Source organism: Stegostoma tigrinum, chromosome 35 (assembly GCF_030684315.1).
Source record: "Stegostoma tigrinum isolate sSteTig4 chromosome 35, sSteTig4.hap1, whole genome shotgun sequence".
NCBI lineage: Eukaryota > Metazoa > Chordata > Chondrichthyes > Orectolobiformes > Stegostomatidae > Stegostoma > Stegostoma tigrinum.
Window position 1 is genome coordinate 9,655,651 of NC_081388.1, and position 14,873 is coordinate 9,670,523.

At 43.3% G+C, this 14,873-nt stretch overlaps 1 protein-coding gene across 4 annotated transcripts in view; it reads left to right on the forward strand.

Moving 5' to 3' along the window:
- Nucleotides 1–14,627, forward strand: part of LOC125447444 (adhesion G protein-coupled receptor E2-like) — an 80,960-nt gene extending 66,333 nt beyond the window's left edge. For all 4 annotated transcript variants that reach the window (XM_048521788.2, XM_048521787.2, XM_048521786.2 and 1 more), the window contains 5 exons: nucleotides 1,904–1,970; nucleotides 3,262–3,353; nucleotides 7,605–7,773; nucleotides 10,281–10,376; nucleotides 12,136–14,627. In XM_048521788.2, coding sequence (XP_048377745.1) covers nucleotides 1,904–1,970; nucleotides 3,262–3,353; nucleotides 7,605–7,773; nucleotides 10,281–10,376; nucleotides 12,136–12,186 — 475 coding nt within the window. In that variant the 3' untranslated portion in view covers nucleotides 12,187–14,627. The remainder of the gene's footprint in view (nucleotides 1–1,903; nucleotides 1,971–3,261; nucleotides 3,354–7,604; nucleotides 7,774–10,280; nucleotides 10,377–12,135) is intronic.
- The last annotated feature ends 246 nt before the right edge of the window (nucleotides 14,628–14,873 follow it).

A 14,873-nucleotide genomic window follows, 5' to 3' on the forward strand; every position in this document is an offset into this window, starting at 1 on the left:
TTCTGTATGATTGTGTCTGACCTTGGGCTTCAGCTCTACTTTCAAACCTACGACACCTCCAGAGACCAGAGCTTGTTCTCTTGCATCCTCAGATATATTCAATGATCTAGCATTTACAGCCTTCTGGAGCAGAGGCTTCCAAAGATTCACCACCCTCTGAGCAAAGCAATTTCAGCTTTACATGTGCGGTCCCTTATCCTGAGACCAGCCCTGTGTTTTAGAGTCACAAGTGCAAACTTTCAGTATATATCCTGTGTAGTCCCTTCGAAATCTTATACATTTTCAGAGAATTTGGGCCCAATTATGGGGAGGCGATTGCCGAGTGGTATTATCGCTGGACTGTTAACCCAGAGACCCAAGCAATGTTCTGGGGACCTGGGTTCAAATCCCGCCATGGCAGATACTGGAATTTGAATTCAATAAATATCTGGAATAGGGTCTAATAATGACCACGAGTCCACTGTTGATTGTCAGGAATAACCAATCTGGGTCATTAATGTCCTATAGGGAAGGAAACTGCCATCCTTACCTGGTCCGGCCTACATGTGACTCCAGACCCACAGCAATGTGGTTGACTCTTAACTGCCCTCTGGGCAATTAGGGATGGGCAATAAATGCTGCCTGGCCAGCGACACCCTCACAGGGACTGAGTTAGCGAACTATTCTTTGTACCACCTTCAAGATAAATCTATCTTTCTCTCAAATGTCACCAACAAACCATCAGACAGTGGTCCACAAGTGGTCTCACCAAGATTCCCCCCCACCCATGCGTTGTAGCAAGGCTTCTGTATTGCTGTATTCTAATGCCTTAAAGTAAAGACCAACATGACATCCCATAAAAAAAAGCAACAATATAATCTGGAGTGAGGAATCCAGACTTGTCATGCCAATGAAGAATGTTTTCTCAATTGGAATGGGTGAGAAAGGATTTTAGAACTCTTTGTAACCCAGGGAACTAGGGGAGCTGTTCAAATGAACCTTATCAAGAAGGTCGGTGGGGGGGTGTCAATTAACCAACACTTGTAGCAATTTGGATAAATGTAAGGTTATTCACTTTGGAAGGCAAGTTACTATCTGATGGCTGTAAATTGGGAGAAGAAAGTGTGCAGTGGGATCTGGATGTCCTTGTGCCCCAGTTGCTGAAGGTAAGCATACAGATACAGCAGGCAAATGGTATGTTGACCTTTATTGCGAGACGTTTCCAGTACAGGAGCAGGGATGTGTTGTTGCAATTATCCAGGGCTTTGGTGATGCCACATCTAGAATATTGTGTGCAGTTTTAGTCTCCTTTTTTGAGGAAGGGTGTTCCTACTCTCGAAGCAGTGCAGCAAAGGGTTACCAGGCTGATTCTGGGGCTGGTGGGTCTGACATATGAGGAGAGAGTGACTAGGTCGGGATTGTTTTTGCTGGAATTCAAGTGAATGAAGGGGGATCTAATAGAGACTTACAAAGTTCTAACCGGACAGGACAGGGTAGATGTGGGGAGGATGTTCCTGATCGTGGATGTGTCCAGAACCAGAGTTCACAATATGAGGATTTGGGGTAGTCCATTTAGGGCAGAGATGAGGAGATATTTCTTCACCCAAAGGGTGGTGAGTCTGGAAATGATTACCACATGAAGCAGTTGACTCTAAAACATTGAGTGTATTCAAGAGGTGCCTAGATATAGCTCTTGGGGCAAATGGGATCAAAGTTTATGGAGAGAAAGGAGGATTAGGCTCTTGAGTTGAACAATGGTCTATGATATTGAGGAATGGCAGAGCAGGCTTGAAGGGCCGAATGGCCCCCTCCTACTCCTATCTGCGAAGTTTCTATGTTTCTATGTGATGGAGTGTAGCGTTATAGGAGCCGGGTGCCTTGCAAATAGCATTACTTTTGATCACTTTTGAACTTTGAATTGCAGGTGTTGGCTCTCGACGAAGAATTTCTTTTCTTGCAGCTTCTTTATGCCGGCTCTGCTGATCAGCATTGTAAGTTTGACTCAAGTTTCAATCCAGCCTGTTATTGTATTGACCTGAGTTTCTAATCTGAGCCTTTGGCGAGTGGGAGGTAGAGCGATGGGACAAAGGACGGTGGAGAAAGGGAATGATGAGGGCCAATGGAGAGGGAGAAGTGGAGAACAGCATAAGTCAAAGCTTCTGCTGAGCTACGTGTATCTACAACACCGCAAGCAATTTCCCCTGTAATGGCCATCAGCTCAGAACAATTTCATTGAACATGTATCTCAGACAGCAATCCTGGCTTTTGCGCTATGATGTTCCACTGCAATCGGGCAGCAAGCATTTTAGTGCAGAAGTTCTGTTGAGTACAATGGTCCTTTACCTTAAATAGTTCAACTCGATTGCCCATACTCAAAGACAAGGCACATAAATAAAGAGCTTCCTAGTGTGCAAAGTAATGTGCCTGACAGAGTTTGCTCAAGTAGTCTTCCAAGGTCTGGTGACACATGAGGCAGAGAAAGCTTATGTCTACATCTGTGGCTGGCTTTTCTCTGCACAGGTCACCAGTGTATTACCTATGAGCAGGGCTTGAGCTGCCAGAGACCTATCGGAAGGACTCACAAGTTAGCGCTCAGCCTCTCACTCAGCTGACCCTCAACCTGTCTGCGTTCCAAATGGAGCTGCACTGCACATCAAGTCCTTGAGTGAGATTCAAACCCACAGCTTCTGGCTCACTGCTACCCACTGTGCACCCTTTATATTGGTCTCATCCAAAAAATGCAATTTTTGCAAGATCGGCTGAATGCTCCACTCCTGAAACTCAGCATCAATGCACTGCAAGGAGTTCAAGTTTTCAATTTTGTTGGCTTCTCTTCCTCTTGAAGGTAACAAGCCATGCCCCATTGCTAGTGGGGTTCTCCTCCAGTGTATCAACTAAATGGCATTTGTTCCTTACCTCAGCTTGCATGTTGATTGTAGATGGATTATTCAGTTCCGTACCTAACCCTTAATTCCTTCTCATTCAACCTTTGGCCATCTTCATTTCTGTAAGGTGTTTGTCAGGTACCGAGCTGTCCACTTATTCCCCTCTGAAACAGGGATGTCAAAACCTGACTGTAACATTCCATTACCTCCCAACTAAGGCCAGCCAACTCAGTACTTTTGGGGAATGACTCTAACACCTCCTGATGTTTATGAAGATTAGCGATTTACGGGATAAAATCACTAACCCTCCTATCGGACTATGGGATATCTTCCAGAAACATTTCTGAGTACTCTTCTGATGTTTAATATTGTATATTATCTTCATTCTTAATTGCAGATCAATTTTATCTTCCTTTGCAAAACATTAATGACCTTGAAAGAGAAGTTGTCAGATGTCATTTCAGAAAAGAAGACACTGGGGAAACAGAGGTAACTGGTTTAAATCTGCTTGCCACAACTTGTCCCTTCTGACCAAATGTCAATTTATATTTCTAAAGCCTCATGTGAGTTTTATATTTATTCATTGTCCTCTCCATTCTTCACACATATTAAGCTGCTGTCCCTCTTGGGTTAGTGAGCAGCTGAACTACTGCTGAATATGTCCAACTCTAGAGCTCCAGATGTTCGCTACTTGCCCATGTTTAGTGTTACATTGCAGCCTAGCTTCCAAAGTATCCAGGCACTGTAGCTTTAATACAGTTACATAGCATCTCAGCATGTGGCATTCTGGTATAAAGATACTTTTCCTGTCTCCAGTCACTCTTTCCTTGTAGTGTGTTCAGTCAGTCAGCTATGTGAGTGTAATGTCCGGTAACATCAATCAGCACAGAACCCAAGACCATGGCAATCTATCTTTGCATCTCCCAATTAGGAATCATCATCAAGGCATGGTTATACCCATTGGAACAAGTTATAGAAACACTTAGATAAGTACATGAATAGGAAAAGTTTGGAGGAATATGGGCCAGGAGCAGGCAGGTGGGACTAGTTTAGTTTGGGATTATGTTCAGCATGGACTGGTTGGACCAAAGGGTCTGATCGGTGCTGTAAGACTCTACATGTTTATGCGTGTGATATTGCAGTTGTGAAAATAATTAGGTTTGTTAATGAACTCCAAGAGGCCCGTCTCAACTCTCTGTTTGTTATACAGGCTAACACATTCAAAACCCACAAACCCCATCACTCAGTGGAGTGTTGTCTTAGTTACTCCAGGACGTTGGCATTTCAATGCAGCAATGAGCTAGTGTTTTTGGAAAGACCCATCCTCCCAAGGCCTTGTCTTCCCTGTCAGATATAACATCCCATGACGCTGCATCAGAGAAAGGCGAAGAGTTCTCCCCAGGATCCTGACTAATGTTTATCCCTCCATCAATGTCACAACCGAAAGAAAGCAGGATGATCTGATTATTATTACACTGCTGTTTGTGAGACATTTCTGCGTGTAAATTGGCTGTCGACAACAGTGTTGCTAGTCCAAAAAAATTTCATTTTTTAAGAAGTGCCGCGGGAGCTTCTAAGAATGTTAAAGGTGCTATATAAACATAGCTTATTATTTGACTGTTCAGAACGTAGGGAACAAGCAACATCTGTTTAGGTATAACCATTCTATCCTCGTAAGGTGTGGTGCCCAGGTCTCCTCCAAGTGGGGTCTAACCAGGGTTTTGCATAACTGCAATGTCCTCACACTCCATTCTTCTTGATATAAGGGACAGTATTCCATTAGTTTTCAGGATTATTTTCTGCACTTTTTCTCTGGCTTTTTAAAGACTTATGCTCCTGAACCAACAAGTTTCTTTGGACAACCACTGAATTTAACTTCACACTGTCTAGACAGTAACGTGATCTATGCTCTTCCTGTTCAAAGTGGATAGCTTCACACTCACTTACATTGAACTCCATCTGCCCCAGCTTTGTCCATTCACTGAGTCTATCAATATCCTCTGTAGCTTTATGCATTCACCTTTTGTTTTAAAGTTCATCTCAGGATGTTGGCTGGCTAGACCAGCATTTATTGCCCAGAGGGCAGGTGAGAATCAACCACATTCCTTTGGGTCTGGAGTCACATGCAGACCAGACTGTGTAAGGATGGCAAATTTCCTTCCTGAAAGGACATGAGTGAACCAGATTTTTTTTCTCTCCCCCCCCCCCCCCACAACTGCTGACAATCAGCAATGGATTCATGGTCATCATTAGACTCTTAATTAGACTCGTAATTTCAGAATTACTTCCCCATGGCAGGATTTGAACCCAGGCCCCCAGAAAATACCTAGCTTTAAATTGAGGGGTGAAGGATATAGGACAGATGTCAGGGGTAGTTTCTTTACTCAGAGAGTAATAAGGGAATGGAATGCTTTGCCTGCAACGGTAGTAGATTCACCAACTTTAGGTACATTTAAGTCATCACTGGACAGGTATATGGACGTACATGGAATAGTGTAGGTTAGATGGGCTTGAGATCGGTATGACAGGTCGGCACAACATCGAGGGCCGAAGGGCCTGTACTGTGCTGTAATGTTCTATGTTCTATTTGTTCATCAATGGCATGGCCAGGGGCTTGTTCCCCATCACAGAATTTGTATAGCACAGAAGGAGGCCATATGGCCAGTTGTCTCTGTACCGGCAGTCTGAGTATTTTGGCTTAGAGCCTACTTGGTGCCATGACCCTGCAAATTGTTTCTACTTAAATAATCAGTGAATGTCCTCCAGAATGCCCCATTAGAACTCTGTTCCACCGCACTTCCATGCAGTTCAGTTTAAAATCCAGACCACTGGATGTGTGAAAAAGTATTTTCTCATTTGCTTCTTCTGTAAAACTCTTTTAAAACAGCGCCTTTTGGTTCTCGATCCGTTGACAAACAGGCAGTTTAGCCGCTCTGTTCTAAACTTCTATGAAATCTCCCCTAAGCCTTCTCCTCTCCAAGGGAAACAGTCCTCAACCTCCATCATCTACCGTCGTCACTGAAGTGGAATCATCTTTTAAGCCTTCAATGCATTCACTTCCTTCCTGAAGTGTGGGGCTTAGAACTGTCCACCATATTCCAGCTGACCTCTAGCCTGTGTCCTATGTAGCTTGGTTGGTTAGATAGCTGGTCAGATATTAACAGCATGGGTTCAATTCCTGCACTTGTTGAGATCATCATGAAGGCTCCTATTTCTAGGGAGGCATGGTGGCTCGGTGGTTAGCACTGCTGCCTCACAGTGCCAGCTCCACCCTCAGTTGACTGTTTGTGTGGAGTTTACACGTTCTCCCCGTGTAAGATATGCAGGCTGAGTGGGTTAGCCATAGAAAATGCAGGGTTACAGAGATTGGGTGAAATGGTCTTCTGAGGTTTGGTATGAACTTGATGGGCTGAATAGTCTGCTTCCACACAGTAGGGATTCTATGATTCTTCCCCCCACCTGCAGTGTGGTGACTCTCAGATTAAGCCACCACCAGTGTCTCTCTCTAAGGGGGAATGGGATGGTGGTTGCTTTTCTTTTACTTATATAAACTCAGCATAACCTCCTTGCTGTTATACTTCATACCCCCTATTTATGAAGCCTAGAATACGGTATGCTTCATTTCAATAATTCTCTCTAACTGCCCTGCCACCTATCACAATTATGCCCCCAGATGATCCTACTCCCACACACCCTTTAGAATAGCCCACCTTATTTAGTAACGTCTCTACATGTACATTATATCATCATTAAGCACCTCACAATTCTCCACATCGAGCACCATCTGCCACCTCTCCACCCATCCCATCAAATTGTCTATATTCTTTAGAGTCTCTACATTGACTTTCTCACACTTTGCAATTCCTCCAAATTTTGTATCAGCTACAAACTTTGAAATTGTCTCCTGCGCAACAAGATCTCGATTATTAATATGCATCAGGAAAAGCAAGGATCCTGATATTGAGCCCTGGGGGAACACTTCTGCAAATCTTTCTACGGTCTGAAAAATATTCCCATAACCAATTTCATATCAATGTTGCTGTTTAGTTGAAGACTCTCCATTGTTGTGTGGCTCTAGATTGAATGCCTTTTAGAAACTCTTCTAGGGCCGTTTCTGTCAATCACATTGTTGTAGGATTGGAGTCACATTTCAGCCAAGTTAAGTGAGAAAGCCAGACTTCCTTCCCTGAAGGGCGTCAGCAGGTTGGACTTTTGGCAAATTGAGAATGGTTTTATGATTGTTGGGGCAAGTTTTTAATTCCAGATATTTTGAATTGAATTGAGTTTAAATTCCACCATCTGCCGCGGTGGGATTTGAACTCAGGTTCCCCAAGCCTTCGCTTAGTCCTTTTGATTATTAGCCCACTGAAAGCTGAAGGTGCCACAGCCCCATTCTCTCATTAGAGAGAGGCGCTGGTTTAATCTAAGGGTCACTATGCCGCAGGCTGGTTTTGCGGTGTTGTGGGGGTGGAGTGGCGGTGGGGAAGGGGGTTGATGGGAGGTTGAGAAGGCAGATCCTTCATGGTGACCTCAGCCAGTGCAGGAATTGAACCCACACTGTTGGCATAACTCTGTGTCAGAGACCAGCCTTCCCAGCTAACCAACCCCAAGTCTGCTGTACCACCATTGCCACACACCAAGAGCTATCACGTTAGTAATGTTAGCACTGAGCGCTCTGTTGCTGTTTGGTCTATCACTATTTCTGAATCATCTGATTATTGATTTTTTTTTGTTTTACAGAGTGTTTACAATGACAGCCTTTGGTCAGTTAGCTATCCTGGGCTGTACGTGGATGTTTGGAGGGTTATACATTCAGAATGCAACCATTCCAATGATGTATATCTTCACCATATTAAACAGCTTCCAGGGAATGTACATCTTCATCATGCATTGCCTGATGTATAAGAAGGTTAGCACTCCTTCCTTTTGTTAATGTGGTCTTTCTCCAGAACTCTGGTTTCATCTGCATCTGCGAAGCCTGCCTGAAGAAACTGTTTTTTCCCGGAGTAAATCTTATCCTTACTTTTGGAATACTGCATTTAATTCTAGTCTCCCTGCTACAGGAAAGATGTTGTGGAACATGAAAAGATTTACAAGGATGTTGCCAGGATTGGAGGGTCTGAGTTATAGGGAGAGGCTGAATATGCTGGGGCTATTTTCCCTGGAGCGTCAGAGGCTGAGGGGGTGGCTTTATAGAGGTTTATAAAATCATGAGGGGCGTGGATAGGGTAAAGTCCTTTCCCCAGGGAATGGGAATCCAAAACTAGAGGGGCATGGGTTTAAGGTGAGAGGGGAAAGATTTCAACGTGGCTGAAGGGGCAACTTTTTTCCATAGATGGTTGTGTGGAACGAGCTGCCAGAGGAAGTGGTGCAGGCTGGTACAATCACAACATTTAAAATGCATCTGGTTAGGTGCATGATTAGGAAGGGTTGAGAGGTATAGGGGCCAAATGCTGGCAAATGGGACTAGATTAATTTATCTGGTCGGCATGCAAATGTTGGGCTCAGGGGCCTGTTTCTATGTGACTTCTGGAACTTAACAATAACCTTCAAGTTTTTCAGTCATTGATAAATCCAGCAATGGATTCAAGAGAAATATTGTTACTCAGGGAATGATGCAAATAGGGATTCAGTACCTTGGAATCCACACGAGTGAATAAAGAGATCCAGACATTGAAAAGCTGGATAAATGCTTGTGGCTTAAAAGGGTTAGACCTAAGAGGTTCATGTGGAGTAGAAACTCCGCTATAGAGTGGGTACGTTGTTTCTCTGCTATTCTAGATAATTCTACATGGTATATATGTTGTCCGTCATATACTGCAGATGCTGGAAATCTGAAATAAACTCAGAGAGTGTTGGAAAAACTCAGCAGGTCTTGCAGCATCTGTGAAGAGACGATCACAGGTTTTAGTCCTTCAGAACTGGACTCAAAATGTTAGTTCTGCCTTCTCTGTCTACAGGTGCTGGCAGACCTGCTGAGTTTCTCCAGCATTGTCTGTGTTCTTACATTGTGTTAGAAGCATCCTTTGCCTGCAGGAATGCTGGTGTGATGGTCGTATTCCCTGGACTGGTATTCCTATAGCCCAGGCTAATGTATTGTACATGTGAGTTCACATCCTGGCATGTCAACCATAGGAATTTAAATTCAATTCATCAATCTAGACCATGATGCTAAGCTGTCGGCTATCATTAAAAATCTATTTTGTGCCCAATCACAACAGAGCTGACTTTTAATTGCCCTCCAAAGTGGCCAAGCAAATGGGCGATGTCAGTGATCCCAGAATCCCATGAACATAATAATGTAAGAACCAGGAGCAGGAGTGGGCCATCAGGACCCTTGACCCTGCTCCACCATTCCATAAGATGGTAGCTGATCTTTTCATGGTCTCAGCTCCACTTAGCCACCCTCTCACCATGACCTTTAATTCTTTTACTGTTCTTAAATCTATCTATCTTCCCCTTAAAAAACATTCAATGAGGAAGCCTCAACTGCTTCACTGGGCAGGAAATTCCACAGATTCACACAAACCTTCAGGTGAAGAAGTTCGTCCTCAACTCAGTCCTAAATCTGGTCCCCCCCTTATTTTGAGGCAATGCCCCCTCATTCTGGCTTCACCCTCCAGTGGGAACAGCCTCGCTGCTCCTATCTTATCAAATCCTTTCATAATTTTATATGTTTCCATAAGATGCTCCCCCATTCTTCTAAATTCCAACGAGTACAGTCTCAGGCTACTCAATCTGTCCTTGTAAGCCGACCTTCTCAACTGAAAGAATGGAGGAAATGGTAATGATCTAAATTTCATTCCTTGTTAGTAAAGACCAGATATGCCCAGCAGAGGGCACTAGATCAGAAGCAGAGTCCCCTTTGAGCCTCTCTCCATTGACCAACATTGTGAGCAGAAACCTCAATGCAAACTGGCAGACAGATGTGTAACCTCCCCTGTACGCCTCTGTCACTAAATAAATATGTTGAGATCCTGCAGAGAAACTGCCTCATAAGGGGGATTGCATCTGGAGTAGTGGTTCGCACTGCTGCCTCACAGCACCAGGGACCCAGGTTCAGTCCCACCCATGGGCGACTGTCTGTGTGGAGTTTGCACATTCTCCCTGTGTCTGCATGGGTTTCCTCCGGGTGCTCCGGTTTCCTCCCACAGTCCAAAGATGTGTAGATTAGGTGGATTGGCCATGATATAATTGCCCCATTTGCGTCTGGGGTGGGATGCTCTTCAGAGGGTTTGTGCGGACTCAGTGGGCTGAATGGCCTGCTTCCACACTTTAGGGATTCTATGCATCTGTCCAATCCCAGTGGTTTTCTGTGATAAACCAACTGACAAAGACTGAAATGTAGTTTGTTCATGTTTTTCATCTCTCATATCCATCTACTTTTACAAACCTGTTTGTCTTTCCTTTTTCTAGGTAAGAGACATATACATTCGATGCTTTAGGAAGTGTTTGAGGAAACCATACATATGGACACCCCTTTCCACCTCCAGCTCAAGGACATCCAACCAGGTAAGATGGAAATACAACTTGTGATCAGTCAGGGGAATCCAGGGTTCCAGGGAAAAGATAGGAAAGAGTGTGTGAGGAGTGTCAGATCAGCCACAATCCTATTGAATGGTGGAGCAGATTCGAAAGGCCGACAGCCTACTTCTGTTCCTATTTCTTATTGTCTTATAGTCAAATTCTTCTTGCAAATCATGAATAGGAAAGGTTGAGAGAGTTATGGGCCAAACACAGGCAAATGGAACTACTTCAGTTTAGGAAATCTGCGGGCATGGACGAGTTGGGCTGAAGGGCCTGTTTCCATGCTGTATGAAGTATTTATGACTGTATAAATCCTTGCCACCAGTCAATGTCTACTATAATATCGAATAGAACTTGTGTGAAACACTAGGATGTCCTGCCTTCACACTTCCATAAATATAGCTAACATTTTCAATATAACCTACCCAAGATTGGAACCAGATGCTGGTACACTGCTGCATCATATCTGACAGCAAGATCCCAGTCATTCTGTAAATAACACTCACAACAAAATCACACCTTACTCAAAAAAGACACTAGAATTTCACACTTATAGTTGTTCGATGTTTCTATTTTGGTGTCAGCCTTGAATCCATCCATAGCATTCAATGCTAGAAGAAGGGAGCACAGTTTAACGATAATGGGAACTGCCATTTAACAGGGATATTGAGTTATAGAGACGTACAGCATGGAAATAGACTCTTTGGTCCAATTCGTCTATGCCAAACAGAAATCCTAAATTATTTTTGTCCCATTTTCCAGCATTTGGCCCATATCTCTCTGAACCGTTCCTATTCATATACATCTACATGCCTTTTACAGCCTTCACCACTTCCTCTGGCAGCTCGTTCCATACACTGACCACACTCTGTGTGAAAAAAGTTGCCCCTTAGGTTCCTTTTAAATCTTTCCCCTCCTCTCACCTTACCATCTAGTTTTGGACTCCCCTACCCTGGGGAAAAAGACTTTGACTATTTACTCTATCCATGCCCCTCATGGTTTTATACATCTCTATAAAGTCAACCTTCACCCTCCGATGCTCCAGGGAAAATAGCCCCAGCATTTTCAGCCTCTCCCAGTAGCTCAAAACTTCCAACCGTGGCAACATCCTTGTAAATGTTTTTTGCACCCTTTCAAGTTTAACAGCATCTTTCCTCTATCAGGGTGACCTGAATTGAATGCAGTATTCCAAAAGTGGTCTAACCAATGTCCCATACAGCTGCAACATGACAACCCAACTCCTATATTCAATGCACTGACCGATAAAGGCAAGTATGCCCTCTTCACCATCATGTCTACATGTGACTCCGTCTTCAGGAATTATGAACCTGCATTCTGAGGTCTCTTTGTTCAGCAACGCTCCCCAGGACCTTACTATTAAGTGTATCCATTTAGAATAAATATTGGTCACCAGGAAGGACATGCTCACTCTTCTTTGAATAGTGGACATGGGGTCACTTGCATCCACCCATGAGTGGATGAGCTTTGGTTCGAAACTTCACCCAAACCAGAACACCTCAGACAGTGTAGTGCTCCCACAGTACCACACTGGGGAGTGTCAGCTTAGCTTTCAGTGTACTCATCTCAGACAGCTGGGTTTAAAAATCACAGCTTTCTGATTCGGAGGCAGAGATGAGTATCACTGAGACACAACAGACAGTTCCAACCACTTTGGTTAGAACAAAAGACATCACCTTAAGAACTTCCTTTGCCTAACTCATTGTTTCCATCTTTCCTCTCTAAGGGGCAGAGAAGCGTCCAGGAGACAGAATCGACGTCCGGGGCAGTTCAGTGATGTAGCTGTGAACATATTGGGCTGTAACCTCTCGCCGTACCTCAGTTAAGGTGGCTTCAAGTTTTACCACTTGCTGCAGCGAACTCATCAAGCCCTGGACATCCTTGTTTCTACCAGACCAGGGCTGCACGGGGTCACTTTCTCTCTGAATTGTTGTATCACACTGCTCATTCCCAAACACTGGAAATCCCAAAAATGGGCTAACAGTAGTGTGGGGATATAATACGGGACTAGCTGCCAATATGAGTTCTCCCTGGTTAATCTAAAATAGCGTTCGTTGCTTAACTAATTTCTAAAATCAGATTTAGTTTATTGTTGTTTTAGGGACCTTGTTGTGCACAAGTTGGTAATTGTATTTCCTTCATTCCATTGGTGACTGTACTTTCAGAAGTACTTTATAGGCTGCAAAGCATCCTGGGGCATCGCTAGACTAGCGAACGCACTATGTCAATGCGACTTCTTTCTTATAGTGAATTTTGAAAATTGTTGACGTCTCTACTGCACTAGAAACTGTAACAAATAGCTGTGATTTGCCTCCTTTTGTTTTCCTTTTTTAAATGATATTTTCACAGTAGAGATGCTAGATTTTGAGATCAGTAGGCACAGGAGAGATATGAAGGTAAAAAATTTAAGTGGTACGTAAAACTCCCAGGATTAGGGCTCTGATATTTGTCTCTATAATATATGTCTCCGTCGTGTCTTCTTCATTTCTGAAGAAGGGTCTAGGCCCAAAACGTCAGCTTTCCTGCTCCTCTGATGCTGCTTGGCCTGCTGTGTTCATCCAGCTCTACACTTTGTTATCTAGGGTTATGTCTCTGTTGCTGATAACTCAGATTCAGGCTGGACACTGAAGGACACATAATTCTCTCATACAATGACCGCTAACCCTCGATCCAGACAGCCTGAGTTCAGTCCTACCAGGGCGTGTTTGAGAGTTTGAACTCAGTTAAGAAAAATGGAATGTCACAAAAAAGAAAGTTGTTAAATTGCCATAAAACCCCAACTAGCTCATTGAAGCCTTCCTGTCCCAATCCTATCTGTACACAAGTTCAAAAAACTAACAGTGGGTGGTATTAAATACTCCATCGACATCTTCTTCAGACCACCTGGGTGTGGACAATGAATTTCCTAAAGATGTTCAAATCCAAGGGTAGATAATGAAAAGTTGTTTATTCTAGCATTTTCCCAGCTGAGTGCAGCAGTATCAATGCTCAGAAATCTCGACACCATCCGGGACAAAGCAGCATGCTGGCCAGGCGCCTCATTCAGCACCCTCAGTAACCACTCCCTGCACCACTGACGCTCAGTAGTGTGTACCACCTACAGGATATACTGCAGCAACTCACCTTCCAAATCTAGTCACCACTTCCAGCTAGAAAGGCAAAGGCAGCCAGGCACATTGGAGCACTATCCCCTGTATGATCCCCTCTGAGCCACTCACCATCCTGACTTGGCAATATACCGCTGTTCCTTCACTTGCTGGGTCAATCTCCCGGGGTTCCCTCCCTAAGGGCATTGTGTGTCAACCCAAAACAGATGGTTTGGATCTACCACCTTACTAAGGGTGAGTATATGTTGGCCCAGCCACGATGCCTACATCCTGTGAACAAATATATAAAGAAAAGCTCATGTGGACAGTAAGTGTTACTGGAACTAGTATTTCCTTGTACTTCATCCAAACAGCCAGTCTTCCTGAATAGGCTGATAGAGGATCAGCACAATGAACAGTTTGTCTCGCCATTAAATTTGATCTTAGGTGACTGCCAGTCTAATTCCATTTACCCATATAGATTCTGTAATGCTTCCTACTCATTTCATCACTAAGGAGTGTTTCATTGTTGGGACCTAACCCTTTCTCCAAGTGACAGTCACATTTCTGACATTCATAATCAGATATCTGCGATAAGTGTCAGGGATCTAACCGCACTATCATTTCTCTCCAGAACTGAGAACTGCTTCAGAATTTCCTGTTGATCTTTACATAGAGGAGATAAGAGAAGGGCCAAACATAAGAGTCATGGAAAGGGAGGGAAGGGAGTGTGGATTCGTTCAAGTGAATCATTGTTTCTTGAAGTGGCTTGACTCATTTATCTGTTAGAGTCTGAAATTAGAAGAGTGACGGATGGTTTGACACCCGAGGCTAAGGTAGAAAAGAAATAGGCTGAGACTAAAACGATGGAAAGTGGAAAAAATTTGAAAAGCATGGAAAATATCAGACAATTCTAAATGCTTACAAAAAATACTTCTGTCTAATAGCAATGGCAAGGAAATTTGATCGTGTAAATATGAAAGAATCTGGTACTTGTCAAGTAAGATTAAATATTGGTAAGAATGTATATTTGTATGATAGAAGATTCTCTATTAAGGTATTAACTGTTATTTCACCAAAATGCTGATATAAACTGTGCCTCGGGAATGGAATAAATATAGATTTCAATCTACATGTTGTGTAATTGTTCTATAATACACAAACATTTACAATTTTAACACATTGCAGAACTACATAATACGCAGGTATATTGCACAACCATCAAACATTGTGTTAGAATTTAATATCACGAGATATTGCAGCTCTGTTTTTTATATGGATGCATGTACATTGCATTACTACACATCTATCATGCACATTATCATACAATAAATGACATTTATCAATATCATGTAATAATATGTTATCACACAGACAT